Consider the following 21806-nt stretch of genomic DNA (forward strand, 5'->3'; position numbering starts at 1 on the left):
CTCATCCTTGGGACACCGCGCCATGAGCATATGACCCATCTCTTACGAGGCCTCAACTGGCTCCCTGTCGAAAAGAGGGTCACCTTCAAACTCCTCACCCATGCCTACAAATCCCTCAACATCATCGGACCCAATTACCTCAACGAAAGACTATCCTTCCACGCACCCAAGAGGAACCTCCGCTCCGCCAACCTCTCGCCCTGGCAGAGGTTCCCCGCATCCGCAGAAAGAGAGCCGGCCGGAGAGCTTTCTCCTACATCGTAGCGAAAACATGGAACGAGCTCCCTGTGAACATCAGATGCTCCCCCACCCTGCACACGTTCAGGAAGGACCTCAAGACCTGGCTCTTCGACTGACCGGGAGCCGCCGCCTCCCCCTCCCCCAGCACCTTGAGACCCTCACGGGTGAGTAGCGCGCTATATAAACCCCCTGATTGATTGATTGATTGATTGATTGATTGATTAAGCAAGGCTCTCAGTCATCTTCACTGTTCACAGTGCATCACACAATCTCTGAAGCATCATTCTGATTGGGTGTGCACTATATCTGGGAAGCCAAGATGTCCTCTGACTTATTTTCTTCGTTCCTTGATTTTCTACCTTTGCTTACACCCCTTTCGCTTGTCCTTGGTGTTTTTAATAGGTGATCAGCGACTGATAAAACAGAAGCTTGGGTGTAGCTAGAGGTACATTTGGATGGGTGACCAAGGAACAGAGAGTGACAGGTCACTGTAAGACAGCAAGACAGAGACAGGTAGCGTGACAGGAGTGAAGTGAGTGTAGAAGACTGTGATGGAGGGATAGATTCATAGACATGATTGGTGGGGTAGGTACAGAGAGGGTGGTAAATGGATGCACTTATCTTTAAATGTAAAGCGATGTTCTCTGAAATACTGATTATAACTATAGGAAAATTGATGGCTCTACTAATATAAGGCTATACCTACAGCTGTGCACTTTAACCTATGATATTGTATTGTAATTGCATTTATATAGCGCTTACTACCCCTGACGAGTCATAAAAGCCTGTAAGTAAGGCATGTTGACAGATGTATTGATATATACATGTAAAGACAGGTATGTTAAAGAGGTGGTGTCTCATATTGGTCCCCAAGAAGCGGACCCATGCCGCATTTCCAGGATATCCATATGAGATAAATAAACTTCTACTCATTCCACATGGGAGCTGTTCACATACTCAGTGGTCATCCTCAATATGTGGCATGGTCTCATCCTCACCTGCTCTCCTCTGAAAACCCCAGCATTAAACAGTGGTCAATGTATATAGCTTACAAAAGTGGTGTTGGCTATGCATTTACACAGATAGAACTATTAAACTGTAGTTGGCCTTCATCAGGAGATGCAAAAATGTTCTGTGAAAATTGAAGCACTAACCTGTTCCTCTCTCTCTTTTAGGGCTGTACGCACCACTGAAAGAAATATTTGGCGACCAGGCTCCGGCTGTAGTTCCGGTCCCCGTACTCGACTTACCTGACCAGCAGGTCCTGCACATGACCTGCTGGCTCAGTACATGAGTTTAAGGATCTAGCAGAAGCCCACACATCCACCGGAGAGTATCCACGCAAGAAGCTTTGAGGGCAGCGCTGACTTACTGGAGGATCACCAGATGACAGAGGAGCGTTGGCACTATATGGACTGGTAAAGGATGGAGAGGAAGGTTGCCCGCTGAGGCTGGACCACTACTGCGCTTAAAATTGATTGGATGGCAGACTGATGGTAGAAGTGGTAGCCGCCACACAGGAGTTGCTGATACTCGTTGATCTGGCGTTCCTACAGTTGAATAGCGGACCCGTGTAGGTGGTGGACATGTCTCAGTCCTTCAGGTTGGACACAGCTGTAACATCCATACTGATGTTAAAAGTACCTTAGTTTCCTACAAAAACTATGATTTGTGAGACAATAAACAGCTAGCTCTACACTGGGTGATATTTTTAGAATAATCAACATCACAAATCTAACTAGCCTTTATTCACTAGTTACCTTTCGTGATAAGTGTTTTATGGGAGCTGGGCACACCAGTCGGTGGATTTTCAGTGCCCTGGTTGAGATGGCAATATCTAAAACAGAATGTTTTTTTTAGACCCTTCTGGCACACAGAAAAGAAACAATCAATTACCCCAATCCCTTTCTACAATCACTTAAGCTGAGGTTTCCAGACCAAGAATTCATGAAGGAGGAGTGTGTGAGGTGCAGCAATTTTCACACAGCTCCAGCTACTCGAAGGTTTAAGCAGGCACCTGGGAAAGGGTTAGCAGTAAGGTGCCCAAGCGATGCCCAGGACAGTTTTGTGTGTTTTTTAACCCTCTTTCTTAACAAATTAAAGTACATTTAGTGAATTTCCTTGTTTTCGGAGTGCGCCGACGGAACATGGAGGGAGGCAAGTTTTCCTGTGTTCTAGTACGGAATTACTTTGCTGCCTCCAGCAAAAACTCCATTTAGTTCATCCGGGTGGCACTGAGTGTAAACGTTGAATTTAATTCCACTTAATGCATTTAGTGCATTGTCTGTGTCTTACGTTTTGCGGAGTGCTGTCACAGGGCTGGTGGTGCTGAGTGCGACAATGTTAGTTGGCGCCCCCAATGACCATCTCCGCCACGGATTCCCTCACCACCACCCGTTAACAGTGCCCCTCAAGTCTTCATAACCACACTCTCTCTCAGATGCTTTTAATTAGTTTCTGTAGCGTCAATCATACACAGAGACAATCAATCATACATGTGTAAATCAGTGTATAGGAAATTTGATATAAGACAGAGGACTACAAGGTGTAAGAGTCACATGTCATCCATACTGGTAGACAGTATAGTTCAAGAGTGCTTGGTTTGGAGAAGCACAAACTCAGCAATTCAAACATAACACCATGGTTGGAGGTTCTCTTCAATAATAAGAATGCATTTCTACCCAAATGAACCCTTTTTGCAACATTAGGATAACGAAAGACAGGATAATATCATAATGCTCTAACCTATACCTTGAAGTTTGATGACAGTTAATAGCTCACTGTTCTATGCTAGGATTTTAACTTATAAGCTGCAAGTAACAAAAGGATCTCTCTGAAAAAAGCAGTAACCCACTGACCTATTTACATTATATGCACTTTGCGATCTGCACGGTCCCCATTTTTTGCAGCAGGCATATTAACCCTCTGCGCAACCTTAGGATGAGTCAAAACTTCCACAAGACAGAACTCTAATCTTGCTCCAGCAAGAACATTAATCACCAGAGTTATCGTGACCTATTTATTGTTGCCTGAAAATTGCTGGCGGCAAGGAGCACAGCATCAGGTGCTTTTAAAACAAATGATATACTCGCAAACACGGTGCCCCCACCAGAAGTCAGCACCCGGTGCGGTGGCACCGGTCGCACACCCCTAGAGCCGGCCCTGTGCTGTCAAGTTCTTCTGTGCCTCCTGGTCGGTGCAAGATGATAGTCCTACTTTTGTGTTTGTAGAATGTCCCGGTTTTTGTTTTTCAAAATCTAGCCACCCTCATCAAAATGTAACATTTTTTCAAATGCAAAACACAGGCATCTTTCAGAGGTGTTAAACACTCCTAGAGCCATTTTGCCCTGTTTGATCTTCAGTGGGGTAATGCAGTTGAACTTTTTCAGGGCATTGACGCTCAGGATTGGGTATCTGATAGAGAAATCTAGCCACAGATTCCTTACCATAGAATATCCCAGGTGTCAGGCTGGATCCGGAAGACTTTTGCTCGAGCAATACCCTTTGCGCACCGGTGAAGTCCATGTCACCTATATAGACGCCACCTCGGCGCACTGACATCAGTTCTTTTCTTTCCATGCCAGCTAGCGCATATCTGTGAAGAGAGCTACCCTCTATCGCTTTTTGACAGACTTTTTTTCTATATTTTGTTGAAAATCTTTTGGTGTGTAGGTTTTTCCTCGATGTCTAAGAAGACTTCTGGATTCAAGCCATGCGGCACCTGGCATCGTGCCATGTCGGTGATGGATCCACACTTCGTTTGTATATGGCGCCTGGAGAGTGACCACGACTTGAAGTTGTGCTCCGACTGTCGGGCTATGGCTCTAAAGGCTTTGAGGGAGCGGTCCCTAAAGCTGCTTTCCGCCTGGCGTTTGACTTCACGCTGCTCGCCCCAGAGGTCTGGTTCCCAGTCGAGGAGCAGGTCCCAGCACTGCTCCGGGATTCCTAAATCCTCGTCCTCCCACTCCAAGTCGTCGAGTCTGTCAGGTAAGAGGCAAAAGAAGCACAAGAAGTCGAAGCATGCTTCAGTGTCTTCCCATCCGTTGGCCAACGTGTCAAGGAGCCTCTATGTCCTAGGCCTCTTTCTGTGGGACCTGCGCCTGGGTCGGCTCTGTGCTGCCCTGCCTTTCCAGGGACCAGAGTGACCACTACCCAGTTAAAAGACTTCTATGACGCCATGTGTCCCATTTTTGGGTGATCTGACCATCCCAGCGCTCCTTTTTTGGACCCCGGATGGGCTCTATCGGTTTCCGTGCTGGCGGCTCCGTCGCCGAACCCCCCCAGTTTGGTTTGGTGACGGATCGGACTGCTGCTGATCATTCCCCTGCGACCTTTCCTGGCGCCAATCCCCTGCGCCGCCTGCACCACCAGAGGCGCCAGCCCCATCCTCATCCTCGATGACCCTGAGGATATCGATACCGATTCTGGCAAGGGCAGCACCCTTGGGTCCTAGGTCAATTCTGCAGCCTTCTTTTGAGGGGCTAGGATTGAGGATGATTCAGAGGGGTCGCTGGACCCTTTATAAGACCAGCATGAGCACAAAGTGGACTGGTATGAGGGATTGGGTGAGGCCAGTGGCCTGGATAGCTCTCCAGATTCTGGCCTACTTTGTCCCCCTACCGTGGCTACGGAGAAGGGAGCTTCATATCCTAGAAGGGCAGCCGAGGTCCTGGGCCTTCAGCTCCCTTCGGCGGAATTCAAGATGAACATTTTGACAGCGGTCCTGCAACCAAGTGTCTCCTACACGGAACCCCTCCTGCCTTTCAATGAAAGCTTGACTGATGTCCTACTGAGAACCTGGTCCAACCCCAGCACAGGGGCCTCTGTGAATAGGACAGTTGCCCGCCGTCATCGCCCTGCTCCAGGCGACCTGATATTCCTTACCAACCACCCAACTCCCGAGAGTTTGGTGGTCCAGGCCTCTACCTCACTGGGTGCATTTCCCTCTGCACCCCCAGACAGGGAATCCAAGAGACTGGATAATTGGGGTTAAGAAATGTTTTTCTTCCACTAGCATTGCATTACGATCGATGAACACTGCATGCCTTTTGGGCAGTTATGCTTACTCCTTGTGGGAAACAGTTGCACAGATGCTGCCACTGGTTCCGGAGGAGACGGCCCATTCTCTCCCAAGCAGTATCAGGCGGGAGTGATGCGGCAAAGTTCACTCGTTGTGGGCTTGACACCACCGACTCGCTGGGCAGAATAATGTAATGGACGGTGGCTGTTCGACGCCACGCCTGGGCCAGAACTTTTCTGGGGATGTCAATGCTTCCCTCACGGACATGCCTTTTGATGGCACCTGTCTTTTCGGAGACAAGGCGAACATGGCTCTGGAGCGCTGTAAGGACTTATTGGCTATGCCCAAGTCCTTGGGCCTCTCAGTGCCCACCCATCCCAGTCTGCTTTTCGCCCCTTTCTTGGCCACGGAAGGGGCTTTCAGCTGTGCCAGCCATATCCCACCCACAAGACCACGCAAGTTCAGGAACCTCCGTGCGGACGTGGGCGCGGCTCCTTTTGACCCCGCGGGTGAGATGGCCAGAGGTCCAGTCAGTCCATTCCTCCCCATGCAGCCTCTAAACCATTCTAGTTCATCCCTTCAAGATCGTGGGTGGCCGGTTGGTGGCAGGATCAGCCATCACCTCCACCACTGGCAAAAAATCACATTGGACAAGGGGGTTCTTCAGATAGTCCACAGGAGCTACTCCCTCCCTTTCGAGACTACCCCATCCCCCATGACACCGACTTACAACCGGCTGATGGAGGATCACCTGAACTTGCTTCAGCAGGAAGTCAGGTCTCTCTTGGCCAAGGGAACCATAGAGAGGGTACCAGCGGCAGAAGTAGGCTGTGGGTGCTATTCCGGCTACTTTCTGGTCCTGAAAAAGGACCAGGGTCTTCATCCTATTCTAGATCTATGAGCCCTCAACTACTTACTCAAAAAGGAAGCCTTGGTTAGATCTGTTCGCCTCAGCCGAGAACGTGCAATGTCAACAATTTTGCGTTTTGGAGTTGCAAGGCGGCACTCACTTGGCGGCACTTTTTGTCTCGAGTGAAGCTCAGGTCACCTGTACATCTTTCCACCAATACCACTCCTGTCCAGAGTACTCAAGAAGATCAGGAGCAATCGGGCTGAAGTCATTCTTGGGCCTCCGGACTACGCATGGAGAGTCTGGTATCCCGAGCTTCTCCAACTGGGCATCGATCCTCCGATCAGGCTGCTCCTTGGTGAGGATCTTCTGTCAAAGCACCAGAGGAGGATCCTCCACCCGAACCTGTCAACTCTACGCCTTATTGAGTGGAGATTGAGTGGCTGCTGTTGACAGCATTCAACCTTCCTCCCGAAGTCTGTGATGTGATTTTGGCAGGCAGGCGTCCCTCTACCAAGACTGCGTACGCCTGCCGGTGGCAGAAATTTGTAAAATATTGTACATAAAGGGCTATTGATCCTCTTTCTGCTTCTTCCCTCTCTCAAGTACTTCTCTTTACTTTGACCCTTGCCCAGCAGGGCTCTGCTCTGGAACTCTTAAAGGGTATCTTTCGGCCATGTCTGCCTTCTTGAGGCTGCCAGACCAACCCTCTTTATTTAATTCCACATAGTTAACAGATTTCTTAAGGGGCTGGTATATATGTACCCACCTGCCCCATTCATCAATGTTCAGTAGGACCTAAATTTCATTCTTACCTTCCTTATGTGTGCTCGGTTCTAACCTCTGCACAACTGGCCCCTCTGGGTGCTTTCCATCAAAACAGCCTTTTTAGGGTCAATAACTTCTGCCAGGAGGATGACCGAATTCCAGGCTCTGCCACCCAAGCCTCCTTACCTGGCCATCTTCCCTGATAAGTTGGTGATTCGCAATAGGGCTGCTTTCTTACTGAAAGTGGTCACACCATTCCACATGGGGCAATCAGCTACCTTGCCCACTTTCTATGCTCCTCTTAAGAGGAGGAGCAACTCCACCATCTGGACCCAAAAACAGAGTTGTCGTTCTACCTTGACCGTGTGAGAAGTTGGCCTGATATATGATGTCACTAGTTCTAGTGTACACCTTGTATCAGTCCAAACAACCCTTATGGTGATTGGTTGTAGAGTCAACCTTATAGACCAGCTATCCTAGTGGTAGCATGGACAAGAGCAGTCTTAGGCTAAACTCTGTATGGCATGTGAAGCCAGCTGTTATACCATTTGTAATCCCTTGAATACCAAATGAAAGGACACCACAACAGATATATATAAAAATAGAATGTATTTATTCTAGTCAAACCCTCAGCACTCTTTATGAGTTTAGAGGTAAGTACAACATAGTCTTATTTAAGCATACATTAAGTCACACAGGTAAGTAATACAGTTAGGCCCTAGGGGCCATGCAAACCATATACTAAGTAAGTGGTATAAGAACCACTGTCACGAACACAGGATAGGCCTAGGCCTAGGGAATCGCTGGGGCTACACTACACTACCAAAGGTTAGGAAGTGGGAGGCCCACGGGATTCAGGTGCAGATTGGAAACACTCACGCGTAATGCGTAAAAGTCGATAGAATTACTAGCAGTTAGAAATTAACAGTTTTAGGACACTTCTGGTATAGCTAGAAAGTCGAGACTCGGAAACTAGACCCTAGGATAGTCAATACCCGTTGTGAGCACCGGAGTACTCAAGTTACCTAGCCCACGGGCTGCGGGTGCATAGGTGTGAACTTGCGTCGGGTTTCGTCGTGGACTTCTATGGATGCCTGAAGGAAAGTTGCTGACAGGCAGTCAGTGAAGAGTGTCCGGTGGATCCCAAGGTGGGGATCAAGAAGGAAGGAACCTGCAAGCAGAAGGGACAGAGTCTAGGTCACCAGCCAGGAGCCAGGAAGGAACCAGGAAGGAACCAGGCGATGTTGTGAAGATGCGGGTGAAGAGGTGAAGCTTGTCGCAGCAGCCACGGGTACCAGGAGGCGTCGAGGACAACCAGGACCAGGAGATGAGCTGTCCCATGAAGGCTCTTGCTGTCGGCGGCGTCGATGTCGATCTAGGACCCAACAAGCCTTGGCAAGCGGAACCCACGCAGGATGGAGGACTTGCTTCTGGTGCAGACCAGGAAGGTCTGGGGTGCTTCTCTTTCACAGAGGAGCAGGTGCCAGTCTGGAGGAGCCGGACCAGCAAGATGAAACAAAAGGTTCTTCGTCACAGAGGTCACTAGCCAACGGGCCAGCAACCGGACAACACGTCGAGCAACTCGGGTGCAGAAGGACCTCACGCAGAACATGTGAAGTGCGGGGAGCTGATCTTCTTTGCAGATGGTGCTCGGGATGGGGGCTTCTCAATTCCCCAAGCACAGCCTCGAGGAAGCCTCAGAAGTCGCGCTAGTCAGTTACTAGCCACTTTTCCCAAGTCGCCGGTCCCACGTCCCTCGTCGCCTCCACGGGTCTCAGCTTCGCTGGAGATGTGGATCTGGGTCAGAGGTGTCTGGAAGTCTCGGCGCTGGTCAGTCTCTGCAGTCGTCCCTCGTAGGATCAGTCGCAAAGCAAGCAGCGGTCGCTGGATGGTGCCTGGTTGCCCAGGGTGGTCATTCCTTGGCCACAAGGGAGATTTCTTCAGTCTTCTTCCTGAGGTCGAATGTCGAAGGTCCAGAGTTTCTGTTCAAGTTGCAGATTCAGGATAATCTAATTTAGCAGGGCTCAGCTACCTACTGATATACTGGGCTAGTGGGCTGGGCTACCTGCAAGGTCCCTCCTATGGGTGGGACCAGGAAGGGGAGTGACTACACCCCCTTTCCTTTGTCCAGTTTCGCGCCAGAGCTTGGGCTGGAGTGCCCCAGCGCCGGTTTGAACTGGACTATGCATGGGACACCTTGTGTGCCCCAGGCATGTCTCATTCCTTTCAGCCCTCCCTGCCCCAATACACTAAAGTCTGTCTGGGGAGGTGCTAGCACCTCCCCAAGCAGGAAACCTATTGTCCAGGCCTCCCTGGCTGGGAGGACTCCCAGCTGCAGGAGGTCAGACTCGTGTTTATGGCAGCAGCATCCATTTTGTGATGCTGAGGCTTTGGTGAGAGTTAAACAGCAAAGTAGGATTTTAACATGTCTCTCCCTCTAGAAGGGAGGAATAATATCCTCATCACCAGAAATGGTATGGGGGTATTTTTCCAAAGTGTTAGACACCTTACACTACATGTTTTGATAAAGCCAAACCATAGCTACCATAACCGTTTAAGATTATAAGGTACTTTAGGAGCATATGGTAGGCTATATCATAGAACCGCTATAAGGACATGGTTCCGAAAGCTGCAGACAGGCTCAGCTCATGCTAGAGCACCATCTCACATGTTACCAAGCACTCTGCCTCCAGGATTGTTAAGGCCTGCCATAGGAGTGGCTGATAGGTACACATGTGTCTATATATAAGGTAGGTATAGGAATACTACACCTAAGCAAGGGGTGATTACACGACCTTGCCTCATTTGAGTGATCAGCCAGTTGTGTCATAATGGAAGGCCAGGCCAGGGGTGGCATAATACATGCTGCAGCCCCTGGTAGGCCTAGGGTACACCTATGCCCTGGGTACCTAGGGTACACAGTACAGGGTCCAATAAGGTGATCCTTACCAATTGGGTATGTACCTAGGGTACATGGAGTCCATTTTAAAGAGAGAGCAGACAGCCTGAGACCCTGAATGGCAGTATCTCAGGCCAACTTAGTCGAAAAACCAGCTAGACACTAGGCAAAAAAGTTGTGGGTAACCATAGTCAGATATCCACCTTCCTACACAACCCCCCCCCCCCCCCCCCCCCCCAACGAAAGGAGATAAGGCTGTCCTTGACAAGGTAAGCCTATATTGCCTAAGTGGCCATATAAGGAAGAACCAGCACTGGCATGGTTACCCCCTGTCTCATGGTCCACTAAGCAATCCCTCACCCTAAAGGTATCATAGAGTCTCCACCATAGGGAATCTCTACCTTTGGTGTGTCTTTGCAAAGTAAAAGGCTGGTGTTGAGATGGAGTACTGAAGTGAGTGTCCTCAAAGTGAGGCCTCAGCTTCCTCCAATCATCCTCCACCATGGATGCCTTTCTTTCTCTAACTGAGTTGCACTGGGCTCTCAGGGTCAGCCTCTGGCTACCTAAAGCTGGAGGCTGGGTCCCTTTTGTGGGCTTACTGGAGGGACAGGTCAGGTTTGGGGCCCTAAGGTCCCATGTTTGCCTGTGCCCAACAGAATCCCTCTGGGGGAGGTCCCTAACTACCTGTAAAGGAGATCCCTCAGGAATGTTTTTACCCATCACCTGGCTAGGGCTACTAGCCAGGCTATCCTCATTCTTTTGATGGGGGGGTTCTTGTGGACAGGGGCCCTCTTGGGGTCCACTGGCCTCCCTGACCTCTGCAGCCCTGGGCTGACTGAGGCAGGGTAGAGAAAGGTGGGCTACCTACACCAGACTGGGTCCCACCTTGGAAGGGTCCACTGACATCAGAGGCTCTGCCAGGCTAGGCCTGGCTACCTCTGGGGCAGTTCTTTCACAAGGGGTGAGGTCAGATCCCTGAGGAGGCTGACCTTTTCCTAATGTCTGGGGAGAGGGAGACTTTTCTTCCTCCCCACTACTCTCTGTTTGTGTGAAGTGATCCATAGTTTCAGGCGTCACTACACCTATGTCAGTCTGAGTATGGACTGAGACCATTACAGTCCTGCCAAACGTTTCAGGGAGGCACTCAGTTTGGGTTTGAGCTGTGACTGTCACAGCTCTGCCAATCTCTACAGGGAAGTCTGTCTTTGCCTGGGCTGTGGCTACCACTGCCCTTCCGACCTTTTCTGGGAGGAAATCTACTTGGACAGGGGTTGTGGCTGGCACAACCCCACTACCCATTTGTGAAAGTCCTACCATTTTAGAATGGGTGTCTTGTTCAACTCCAGCCCAAGCTGAGAGTTCTAAGTCATTCCCCAGTAAGCAGTCTACAGGCAAGGTTGGGGACACTGCCACCCTTTTAGGGCCAATGACACCTCCCCAGCTGAGACATACCTCTGCCATGGGATGACTGTTCTGTTTGCCATCAATGTTAGTTACCTGGTATGAGAAACCAGGCAAAAGCTGCTCAGAGGGAACTAGCCTATGGGTCACCATAGTGATGCTAGCTCCAATGTCTCTGTAGGCCTCACCTTTTCTACCATTGATGTAGGGCTCCTGTCTGTACCTACCCGAAGTGTTGGGACAGGCAGTGAAGTTGGCAAACCCCATGCCACCATCACAGACAAGAGTAGCTGATGTAGGGGAATTGGCTAAGCCAGGGTCCCCCTGTGTTCCCCAAGAAAACCCAACCAAATTTTTGGGGGCACTCCCACCACCTGGGGGATTACTGCTGACAGTAATAGGTGGTGTGACAGGAGTAATTGGAGGAACAGTTTTGTTTTTAGCCTTTGGGCAACTGCTGTCAGTTTTCCAATGCCCAGGAATTTTAACATTCATGGCAGTAAGGCTTTTTAACTGTGGTAGAGGAGGGAGCTTGGGACCCACCACCCTGTGTGGAGTTTTGGGGCCCTGAGGAAGATTTCTCTTTTGTTTTATCCCCACCCTTCTCTTGAGGCTTGGTGGTATCTTTCTTTTGGTCACCACCCTGATTTTTAGGCCTAATCCTGGTCCTGACCCATTTATCTGCCCTCTTTCCCAATTCTTGGGGAGAGGTCAAATCTGAGTCTACCAGGTGTTGATGGAGAAGCTGGTTCTGACAATTACTAAGGATCTGCTTCCTCACAATCAAGCTGTACAATCCTGTATAGTCCTGCACCTTGCTGCCAGTTAACCAACCCTCCAAAGCGTTAGTGGCACAATCCACAAAATCAGACCAGTCCGGTGTCTGTGTCTTCTGGTTGTCTCTGAACAACAACCTATATTGCTCAGTGGTTAAGCCAAACCCATCTATCAGAGCACTCTTCAGGACTTTGTAGTTGTTAGCATCCTCATCACTTACTGTGAGGAGCTTGTCTCTACCTTTGTCAGAAAAGGAGAGCCACAAGATAGCTGCCCAATGACTCTGGGGTACCTGCGGTACTTTGCAGGCCCTCTCCAAAGCAGTCATCCACTTGTGGATGTCATCCCCATTCTGATATGGGGGGGGACTATCTTGCTTAGGATTCTATGGTCATAAGACCTATCCCTATGAATGTTGCTGCCACCAGTGGGTTCTGACCCACACAATTTTTGCTCTCTGGCCAGAGCAAGCTTCTCTTTGGCAAGGGCAAGTTCTTCCCTTTCAATCCTCAGATTGGCTTCCCTCATTCTGGCCCCATGCTCTCTCCTCTGGGGGGAAGTCATCCCCCTGTGGGATGAAGCATTGGAGCTTCTTGAGTGATAGGAGTGGAGAGAGTCCCCTGAGGGAGATCTACCCCTTTTATCTCTCCTTTTAAGATTACTCGGGGGCCTGTAAGGGAAGCTCCCATGCAAGCTCCCATGCAAGCTTAAGTTAGCCTGACTAAGTCTTCTGACTGGGGTCTTGCTACCTCCCTCTTCCCCTGAGGTCTCTTCTGACTCATCTGTATCAGTTAAGTCAGGGGTCTCTTCTGTGGAGGTGAGGCCCTTATCTACAGCTATGGCACCATACTTGGCAGCTCTTTCAGCATCATAGGCCCACAGAAGCTCCACTAGCTGTCTAAGGGTAGGGTTGGAACCCTGTTTTAATTTCCTGGAGGTACACAGTTGTCTCATCTCCTGGAAAGTGAATGCATCATATCTAGAGGGGATCTGTCTAGGATTCTCCTCTCCTGAGGGAGTATCAGTGTGATCTCCATTCAGGGACATGATTCTAGTGAGGGTGTGGTGTGTGCACCTACCTACACTAGTTGTATCTACTAAACCTCTCTAGTAGTTGTAGTCAGAGTGTGCTAGGCCCTTCAACCTACAACAACTAAGTCCAGTAGGACTTAAGTATTTATAATCTATGTTATATGTACCTTAACAATATCTGTGTGATCTTTCAATTTAGTATCTCAAGGTTACAATGGTATTACAACAGCAAGCTCAGATCCCAACCGCTGCTCACCAATGTGAGAAGTTGGCCTGATATATGATGTCACTAGTTCTATTGTACACCTTGTATCAGTTCAAACAACCCTTATGGTGATTGGTTGTAAAGTCAACCTTATAGACCAGCTATCCTAGTGGTAGCATGGACAAGAGCAGTCTTAGGCTAAACTCTGATTGGCATGTGAAGCCAGCTGTGATACCATTTGTAATCCCTTGAATACCAAATGAAAGGACACCACAACAGATATATATAAAAATAGAATGTATTTATTCTAGTCAAACCCTCAGCACTCTTTATGAGATTAGAGGTAAGTACAACACAGTCTTATTTAAGCATACATTAAGTCACACAGGTAAGTAATACAGTTAGGCCCTATGGGCCACGCAAACCATATACTAAGTAAGTGGTATGAGAACCACTGTCACGAACACAGGATAGGCCTAGGCCTAGGGAATCGCTGGGGCTACACTATACTGCCAAAGGTTAGGAAGTGGGAGGCCCACGGGATTCAGGTGCAGAGTGGAAACACTCACGCGTAATGCGTAAAAGTCGATAGAATTACTAGCAGTTAGAAATTAACAGTTTTAGGACACTTCTGGTATAGCTAGAAAGTCGAGACTCGGAAACTAGACCCTAGGATAGTCAATACCCTTGTGAGCACCGGAGTACTCAAGTTACCTAGCCCACGGGCTGCGGGTGCATAGGTGTGAACTTGCGTCGGGTTTCGTCGTGGACTTCTACGGATGCCTGAAGGAAAGTTGCTGACAGGCAGTCAGTGAAGAGTGTCCGGTGGATCCCAAGGTGGGGATCAAGAAGGAAGGAACCTGCAAGCAGAAGGGACAGAGTCTAGGTCACCAGCCAGGAGCCAGGAAGGAACCAGGCGATGTCGTGAAGATGCAGGTGAAGAGGTGAAGCTTGTCGCAGCAGCCACGGGTACCAGGAGGCGTCGAGGACGACCAGGACCAGGAGGTGAGCTGTCCCACGAAGGCTCTTGCTGTCGGCGGCGTCGATGTCGATCTAGGACCCAACAAGCCTTGGCAAGCGGAACCCACGCAGGATGGAGGACTTGCTTCTGGTGCAGACCAGGAAGGTCTGGGGTGCTTCTCTTTTACAGAGGAGCGGGTGCCAGTCTGGAGGAGCCGGACCAGCAAGATGAAACAAAAGGTTCGTCGTCACAGAGGTCACTAGCCAACGGGCCAGCAACCGGACAACACGTCGAGCAACTCAGGTGCAGAAGGGCCCCACGCAGAACACGTGAAGTGTGGGGAGCTGATCTTCTTTGCAGATGGTGCTCGGGATGGAGACTTCTCAATTCCCAAACACAGCCTCGAGGAAGCCTCAGAAGTCGCGCTAGTCAGTTACTAGCCACTTTTCCCAAGTCGCCGGTCCCACGTCCCTCGTCGCCTCCACGGGTCTCAGCTTCGCTGGAGATGTGGATCTGGGTCAGAGGTGTCTGGAAGTCTCGGCGCTGGTCAGTCTCTGCAGTCGTTCCTCGTAGGATCAGTCGCAAAGCAAGCAGCGGTCGCTGGATGGTGCCTGGTTGCCCAGGGTGGTCACTCCTTGGCCACAAGGGAGATTTCTTCAGTCTTCTTCCTGAGGTCGAATGTCGAAGGTCCAGAGTTTCTGTTCAAGTTGCAGATTCAGGATAATCTAATTTAGCAGGGCTCAGCTACCTACTGATATACTGGGCTAGTGGGCTGGGCTACCTGCAAGGTCCCTCCTATGGGTGGGACCAGGAAGGGGAGCGACTACACCCACTTTCCTTTGTCCAGTTTCGCGCCAGAGCTGGGGCTGGAGTGCCCCAGCGCCGGTTTGAACTGGACTATGCATGGGACACCTTGTGTGCCCCAGGCATGTCTCATTCCTTTCAGCCCTCCCTGCCCCAATACACTAAAGTCTGTCTGGGGAGGTGCTAGCACCTCCCCAAGCAGGAAACCTATTGTCCAGGCCTCCCTGGCTGGGAGGACTCCCAGCTGCAGGAAGTCAGACTCGTGTCTGTGGCAGCAGCATCCATTTTGTGATACTGAGGCTTTGGTGAGAGTTAAACAGCAAAGTAGGATTTTAACATGTCTCTCCCTCTAGAAGGGAGGAATAATATCCTCATCACCAGAAATGGTATGGGGGTATTATTCCAAAGTGTTAAACACCTTACACGACATGTTTTGATAAAGCCAAACCATAGTTACCATAACCGTTTAAGATTATAAGGTACTTTAGGAGTATATGGTAGGCTATATCATAGAACAGCTATAAGGACATGGTTCCGAAAGCTGCAGACAGGCTCAGCTCATGCTAGAGCACCATCTCACATGTTACCAAGCACTCTGCCTCCAGGATTGTTAAGGCCTGCCATAGGAGTGGCTGATAGGTACACATGTGTCTATATATAAGGTAGGTATAGGAATACTACACCTAAGCAAGGGGTGATTACACGACCTTGCCCCAGCTGAGTGATCAGCCAGTTGTGTCATAATGGAAGGCCAGGCCAGGGGTGGCATAATACATGCTGCAGCCCCTGGTAGGCCTAGGGTACACCTATGCCCTGGGTACCTAGGGTACACAGTACTGGGTCCAATAAGGTGATCCTTACCAATTGGGTATGTACCTAGGGTACATGGAGTCCATTTTAAAGAGAGAGCAGACAGCCTGAGACCCTAAATGGCAGGATCTCAGGCCAACTAAGTCGAAAAACCAGCTAGACACTATGCAAAAAAGTTGGGGGTAACCATAGTCAGATATCCACCTTCCTACAGACCGCACTAGAGTTCTGGATGGATGACCAACTCTTCGTGGGGTACGTTGGATCAAAGAAAGGTTGTGCGGTGCAGAAGAGAACTAGCTCGCAATGGGTCGACCTCTGCATCAAAACTTGCTACGCGCCGGCCAAGAAACAGCGTCCTGAAGGCTGAAGAGTTCATTCCACCAGAGCTAAGGCTGCGACCGCAGCGTTGCAACATGGTGTTCCAGTCCTTGACATTTGTCAGGCAGCAATGTACGCATCACTGCACATGTTCACTAAGCACTACTGCCTGGACAATCAAGTCTGCAGGGATGGCCTTTTTGGGCACTCTCTCCTGCAGGACTTCTTGGTCTAAACTTGTCTGCAGTCCCTCCTCCGGGGATAGTATTGCTTCGGTATCTATTCTAAGGTTAGAAATCTGAGGCTAGATGTCTCCATTAGATGGACAAGTTACTTACCTTTGGTTACGCCTTATCTGGTTGATGCATAATATAGCCGCAGATTCCTTACCGACCCACTCATCCTCCCTGCGCTGCTGACAGGTTTTTAGGGTCAGGGCTGATCCCTTTCAGGGCCCTAGTTGTTATAAACACACCACTGTCAGTGCACTTCATGGCTCTGCACTCCTGATGTAGAAAGTCGTGAGAAGTAACTGACATCAGTGCGCCGAGGTGGCACCTATATAGGTGACGTGAATGACGTCGACAATTCAGCCTACCAGCGCACAAGGGTATTGCTTGTGCAAAAGTCTTCTGGATCCAGCCAGATGCTTGGGAAATACCAAGGTGAGGAATCTGCGGCTAGATTATGTCTCTCTCAGATAAGACGTTACCGAAGGTAAGTAACTTGTCCATTAGCACCCAAGTTCAGTGTTGTCATAAGTAAAAGAAGTGGACCCAAAGACTCACTATAGCATGAAATGGAAAGAAAGCATTCCATTTGATATCCGTTAAGATGGCTCAGTGATCTAAACGCTCATTACAGGCAGAATGTGGTATTCTGGAAGTCATGAGTGCCAAGTCCCGGCAATACAGACTTAGCCTTCCATCCTTTGGAGGTGGGAAAGTTGAGTATCGTAAATTTGATTATTTCTGAACTCAGTGGCAATCAATCAGCCTGAGAAGGACAAAAAGGAAGAGTGTCTCTGTCATGGATCAGACCTGCTGTTGTCATGCTGTGCTAGTGGCAGCGCCAGTCCTACCGTGAGCTCCCCTGCTGTTTGATTTCAGAGTTCATGGTAAATTTTCTAAGCCTGTCCAAATGCCAGTAAAAAGAATCTCAAAACAAGCATAACACACTGTGGCGATAAGTATATCACTGTCATTCTATGGGCAAGGCTAGTCGCTGGCATTTGGGCTTGTTCTAAGAGAAATGTTGTTGCTCTTAGTGTAGATTTTCTAGACATAGCAAGATGAAGCCTCCCAGGGTTCACAGGCAGGTCCAGACGCGAGTAGCGGCTGCACTCCAGTTTTTTTGCAATGCATAAAACCAGGAGCCGTATTTCACAAGTGCCCCGGGGGCGCAAAAGGTGTTTGTGCCCACTTTGCGTGCCCCCGGGGCCCTTTGGCATTACAGAAAATACTGCACATGCTTGTGTTGCCCCTTCTGTAATGCAGATAGCGCTGGCGCTATCATTAGAGGATGTTTCCTTATTTGCTTGGGGGCGTGCCCCCATGCATATGAGGGAATCTCTTTGCTTTTGCATTTACGCCAAATTACTTACGTGGGTGAAGAGGCAAACATGTCTTTAGAATTTGCATTGAAAGTGAGCCACAGAAAGGTGGCGCACTTTGAGTGCCCCTTTCAAATGCAGCCCTCTAATGGGATGAAAGGGGCTCCCATGGACCCCCGGACATCCCCTTGCAGGCTAGTGCAGTCATTGCACCTGCCTGCAAGGGGATCTCTAATCCCTTTTAAAAGTGCAGGTAAGTTGCTGCCTACACAGAGAAACACAGAGCAGCTTTTAAACAGCTGCTCTGTATTTCCCTTGAATCTGCTGCTCTGGGGCAGTACGGTTTGCATCTGCCCAGAGGGCAGCACATTTTTCCTGATAGGATGCACTTTACATGTCTGGCACCTGATTTAACGTGTGCCATGGCACAGACATGGAAAGTGTGCCCTATTTGTAATATGGGCCCAGGACTGCAAGTCCCAGAATGCAAAGGAAAACCCTGACTGGAGCTGCTAGTCACACTTGGATTTAGTAAACGTGACTGCTATGAGGACAGATTAGTCTGCGTTTCTGCTTTTACAACTATTCTGGAAGTGCAACGAGAGCAATGAAACAAAAGGGTGTTATGGAAATCCTTGTGCTGGCAGGGGGTCGGGTGGGTGTAGAGTCTATCACATGGCAGACTGGCTGTGCCCATGCACTACCAGACATTTAGAGGCCTCCGCTGGACGGCAGCGACGAGAGAGGGGGCTATTTATGGGAAGGCGGCATGCCATGGGATATGGGTAGCAGGTGAGAGGGGCAGTGAATGGGGGAGTTGGGCAGTGGGGCAGTGATTTGGAAGAGGAACGTGATGGGAGGAGGCAGTAGGAATGATGTGTGGCAACACGACAAGTTCTACTAACACCTGTGCAGGCAGCAGATTTGCAGGCACCCCTCAAACACACGCAGCAGTGGTGGCTCTTCCGCTCAGGCGCGTCGCCCATCGCTCTTAGAGCAGTGAAAAAGGGAAAAATAAAATGACAAGGTTATTTTCATTTTATATTTCGTTGCTGCGGGACTGGATTAGGGCGGGGCAGGGCTGGAGGCTCAGGAAGGAGAAGTGGACTATGACGACTAAGCGCGCATGACTGCTTAGCTGGCCGTCTTGGCCCAGCCAAACATTCATGCGCAATTTGCATATTCCCCACCAGGCTGTAATGGAAAGCCTGGTAGGGAATATGCACAGGCTACCTGTCCCCATGTGAGCGCCGATCCACGGCCCTCTGACCAATCACAACGCTGCATTGCAGAATTGTGATTGGCTTAAGGGAGCCAATCCCAATGCTGCATAGCAGCATTGTGATTGGCTGTGTGGAGCGTGGGTGCTTACTGGTTACGGGACTGCAGAGGAGAGGCGGGCGACCGGAGGTAAGTGATTTTTATTTTTAATAATATTTTTTAAAACCCTCCACCCCCCACCCCCTACCAGCCACCACTGACAGGTAGTACCAGGGTGTGGTTCACTCATACAACGAACATACCGCACCAACAGCAACAGTGTAAAGTTCACTCCCAGACACAATGAGTGCAGCAAGGGCAGCAGCTGGAGAATCTTCTCACACACATAGAACAAGCAACAGCAGGCTTTCCTCAAGCACAAGTGCAGCACAAGAAGCAATAGTGTGGCATCACATACGGAACAAGTATGACAACAAGGGCAGTGCATTCTACACGCATGCACCTTGCATCACACACACAGATCTGTGGCCGCAGCCCCACCGGCTTCCTTTACTCACAACAAGGCCTAGCATGAGCACCAGAAGCCATGGTTCCCTAACCCTCATACAGGTGCAGTAGGACAAGCAACTCAATCAATCGACTGGGATTTGTAGAGCGCGGCTCCTCAGCGGCGAGGGTCTCTCTAGCTGGGATCAGTCAAAAAGCCAGGTCTTGAGTCCCTTTCCGAATGGCGGGGGAGAGGATGGTGTTCTAGGTTCAGTGGAAGGCTGAACCAGGACTTAGCAGTGAGGTAGGAGAAGGATCGACCTCCACGGTGGATTCGGCGGATGCGGAGAGTGTCGCCCACTGTTTTGGCGGACGCAAAAATGCGAATAATAATAATCCACATTTGTAAAGCGCGAACAATCACCCGTAAGGGTCTCTAGGCGCTGGGGGCCGTGGGGAAGATTAAGCAAGCTATTGCCAGAGTCACATGGTGCTGGGCTAATCTGCCGCCGGGGATCGAACCGTTATCCCCACATTCTGGAGTCAGTCGCCCTGGCTGCGGCGCCACACCAAAGCTCCTCTGTATATATGTGTGGATTTTGTATCCCCAAGTTATTTTAATACATGAGGCTTACGAGAAAGGTAAATCTGTGTTTGGACCAGGCCATAAAAAGGGCTAGTGTGGTTAGGGAGCTACTCGGGCACATAAAAATAGAAAGAAGTGGGGAGGATGGAAAAAAGGAAGGCAGATACACCATCGAAACTAGGAAAAGTGGATGGCAGGAATAAAAGCGGTGATGGAGGCAGAAAGCGAGGTGTGCTAATAGGGAGGTTTGCACGGGGCGGAAAATAAGCCAGCCCCCAAAAAGCATTAAAGCAGGAAAGGGATCTGGGGTGTCCATCAGAAAGAAAGTGGAAGAGGTGACGAGTTTTCGTAACGTGGGGGTGCCAGCCTGGCGCATGCCATTCCTGGTGAAAAATAGAGGGCCCCTGTAGGATGGACAGAAGTTGTCAAAACTCACTTCATGGGGCTTTTTTTATTTTTACTGATTTCGCATCTGGGGGAAATCGCTTTGAAGGTTTTCAAACGTCTCCTGGTAGAGAATTAGTAAACATGTCCGCAGGTTATGGGACTGAGGCGAGAAGGCTCGGCAGCTCTTTTAAAACGTTTCAAGGGGACAGGAGTAGATGGAATAGGCACCCTGCAGTGGGATCTCGAGAGAAACAGGAAACAACAATAGGGCCAGCGGGGGCACCAACAGTCCAAAGTGAATAGGGGTAAAGTGGGGACCACGCAGACAATTTGGCAGGCCAGAAAGGCCTTGGAAGTCCGAAACTATTAAACTCTCTGTTTCTGTCATGAGAAGCAGTTGATATACTATATGCCAGTTAATTTAAACCCTTCCAATCTTGCATGCGATTTTGGTTTGAATATTTAAAGCCCCTTCGTTCCTGTAACCAGGTGCAGCGGGTGCAATCCCACCGGAAAGGTTGGGGGGGGGGGATTTGGGACACGCACGTGCTGCACAATAAAGGGAGCAATTTTATCCGGATTCATAAATCCAGTTTTATTAATCACATAATTACTAAATGGTAGTCCTTCGAGGACTGAATATCGCGTTGGTGGTTATTAAAAGTTTGATTTACGGCACAAAGATAATTTAGCGCGTCTGGGGTCTGCCTTCACCCCTGGGATTGACACATGTGCACGTGCTTGGGTTTCTGAAAAGAACACGCGGCAGGATCCTTCTTCCAAAACTGCGTCTCGTTGGCTTATTTGAACGGCCCGTCATCTGAATCCGGCTCGTGTCACGGAAGGATGCCGTCACAAGGGCTTGTGTAATGTCACTCATGTTGTTTTACGCCTGTGTTTGCTCGTATGCACTGTGATGCACTGAGTCTGGTCCAGGCCTGGCAGTCCGCTTCGCTGCCTCCTCCTTGGTAGCAGGCGCTGGCTGTGGACCATCACACCTGAATAAACTTTAATATTCATTCACTTGTCTCATTGTTACCTTCACAGTGAGGGCTGAGCTCACAGCCCGAGCCTGGCACTGCCCTGGGTGGAAGCGGCTAAACTTTGGGGTCTGGGGCCTGGAAGGATGTTGCTGCTGCCTACTGAGAGGTTTGGGTGGTGTTTATTTTTTCAAGCGCTTTCAATTAATTTTTCTTAGCCCCCCCTCCCTCCTCACCCCGAAATGTGTCTCTAGTTGCCTCTGACTGGAGGTGCTGGTTACCCTCCTGTGTCCACCATGCACGTGGAGGTGGTATGTCAAGCCCGCTCGTACTGGCTGTCGAAAGGGGAGGATGAGGTCTGACGGCTAGACTGCCGACTTTGGAGCTGGGAAACCAAGGTTTGAGCCTCGGGGTCGCGTCCACATCCTGTGATCCTGGGCACATCACTTAATCTCCCCGTGCCTACCAAAAAATAAAAATAATGTGTCCTTGTGTAACGTAACCGG

At 49.8% G+C, this 21806-nt stretch overlaps 1 protein-coding gene across 1 annotated transcript in view; it reads left to right on the forward strand.

Moving 5' to 3' along the window:
- Positions 1-1936, forward strand: part of DPH6 (diphthamine biosynthesis 6) — a 487001-nt gene extending 485065 nt beyond the window's left edge. Inside the window, exon 15 of the mRNA XM_085627344.1 lies at positions 1416-1936. Within this exon, the coding sequence (XP_085483470.1) occupies positions 1416-1534 (119 nt within the window). The 3' untranslated portion in view covers positions 1535-1936. The remainder of the gene's footprint in view (positions 1-1415) is intronic.
- The last annotated feature ends 19870 nt before the right edge of the window (positions 1937-21806 follow it).

This window comes from Triturus cristatus, chromosome 9 (genome assembly GCF_964204655.1).
Source record: "Triturus cristatus chromosome 9, aTriCri1.1, whole genome shotgun sequence".
In the NCBI taxonomy this organism is placed as follows: domain Eukaryota; kingdom Metazoa; phylum Chordata; class Amphibia; order Caudata; family Salamandridae; genus Triturus; species Triturus cristatus.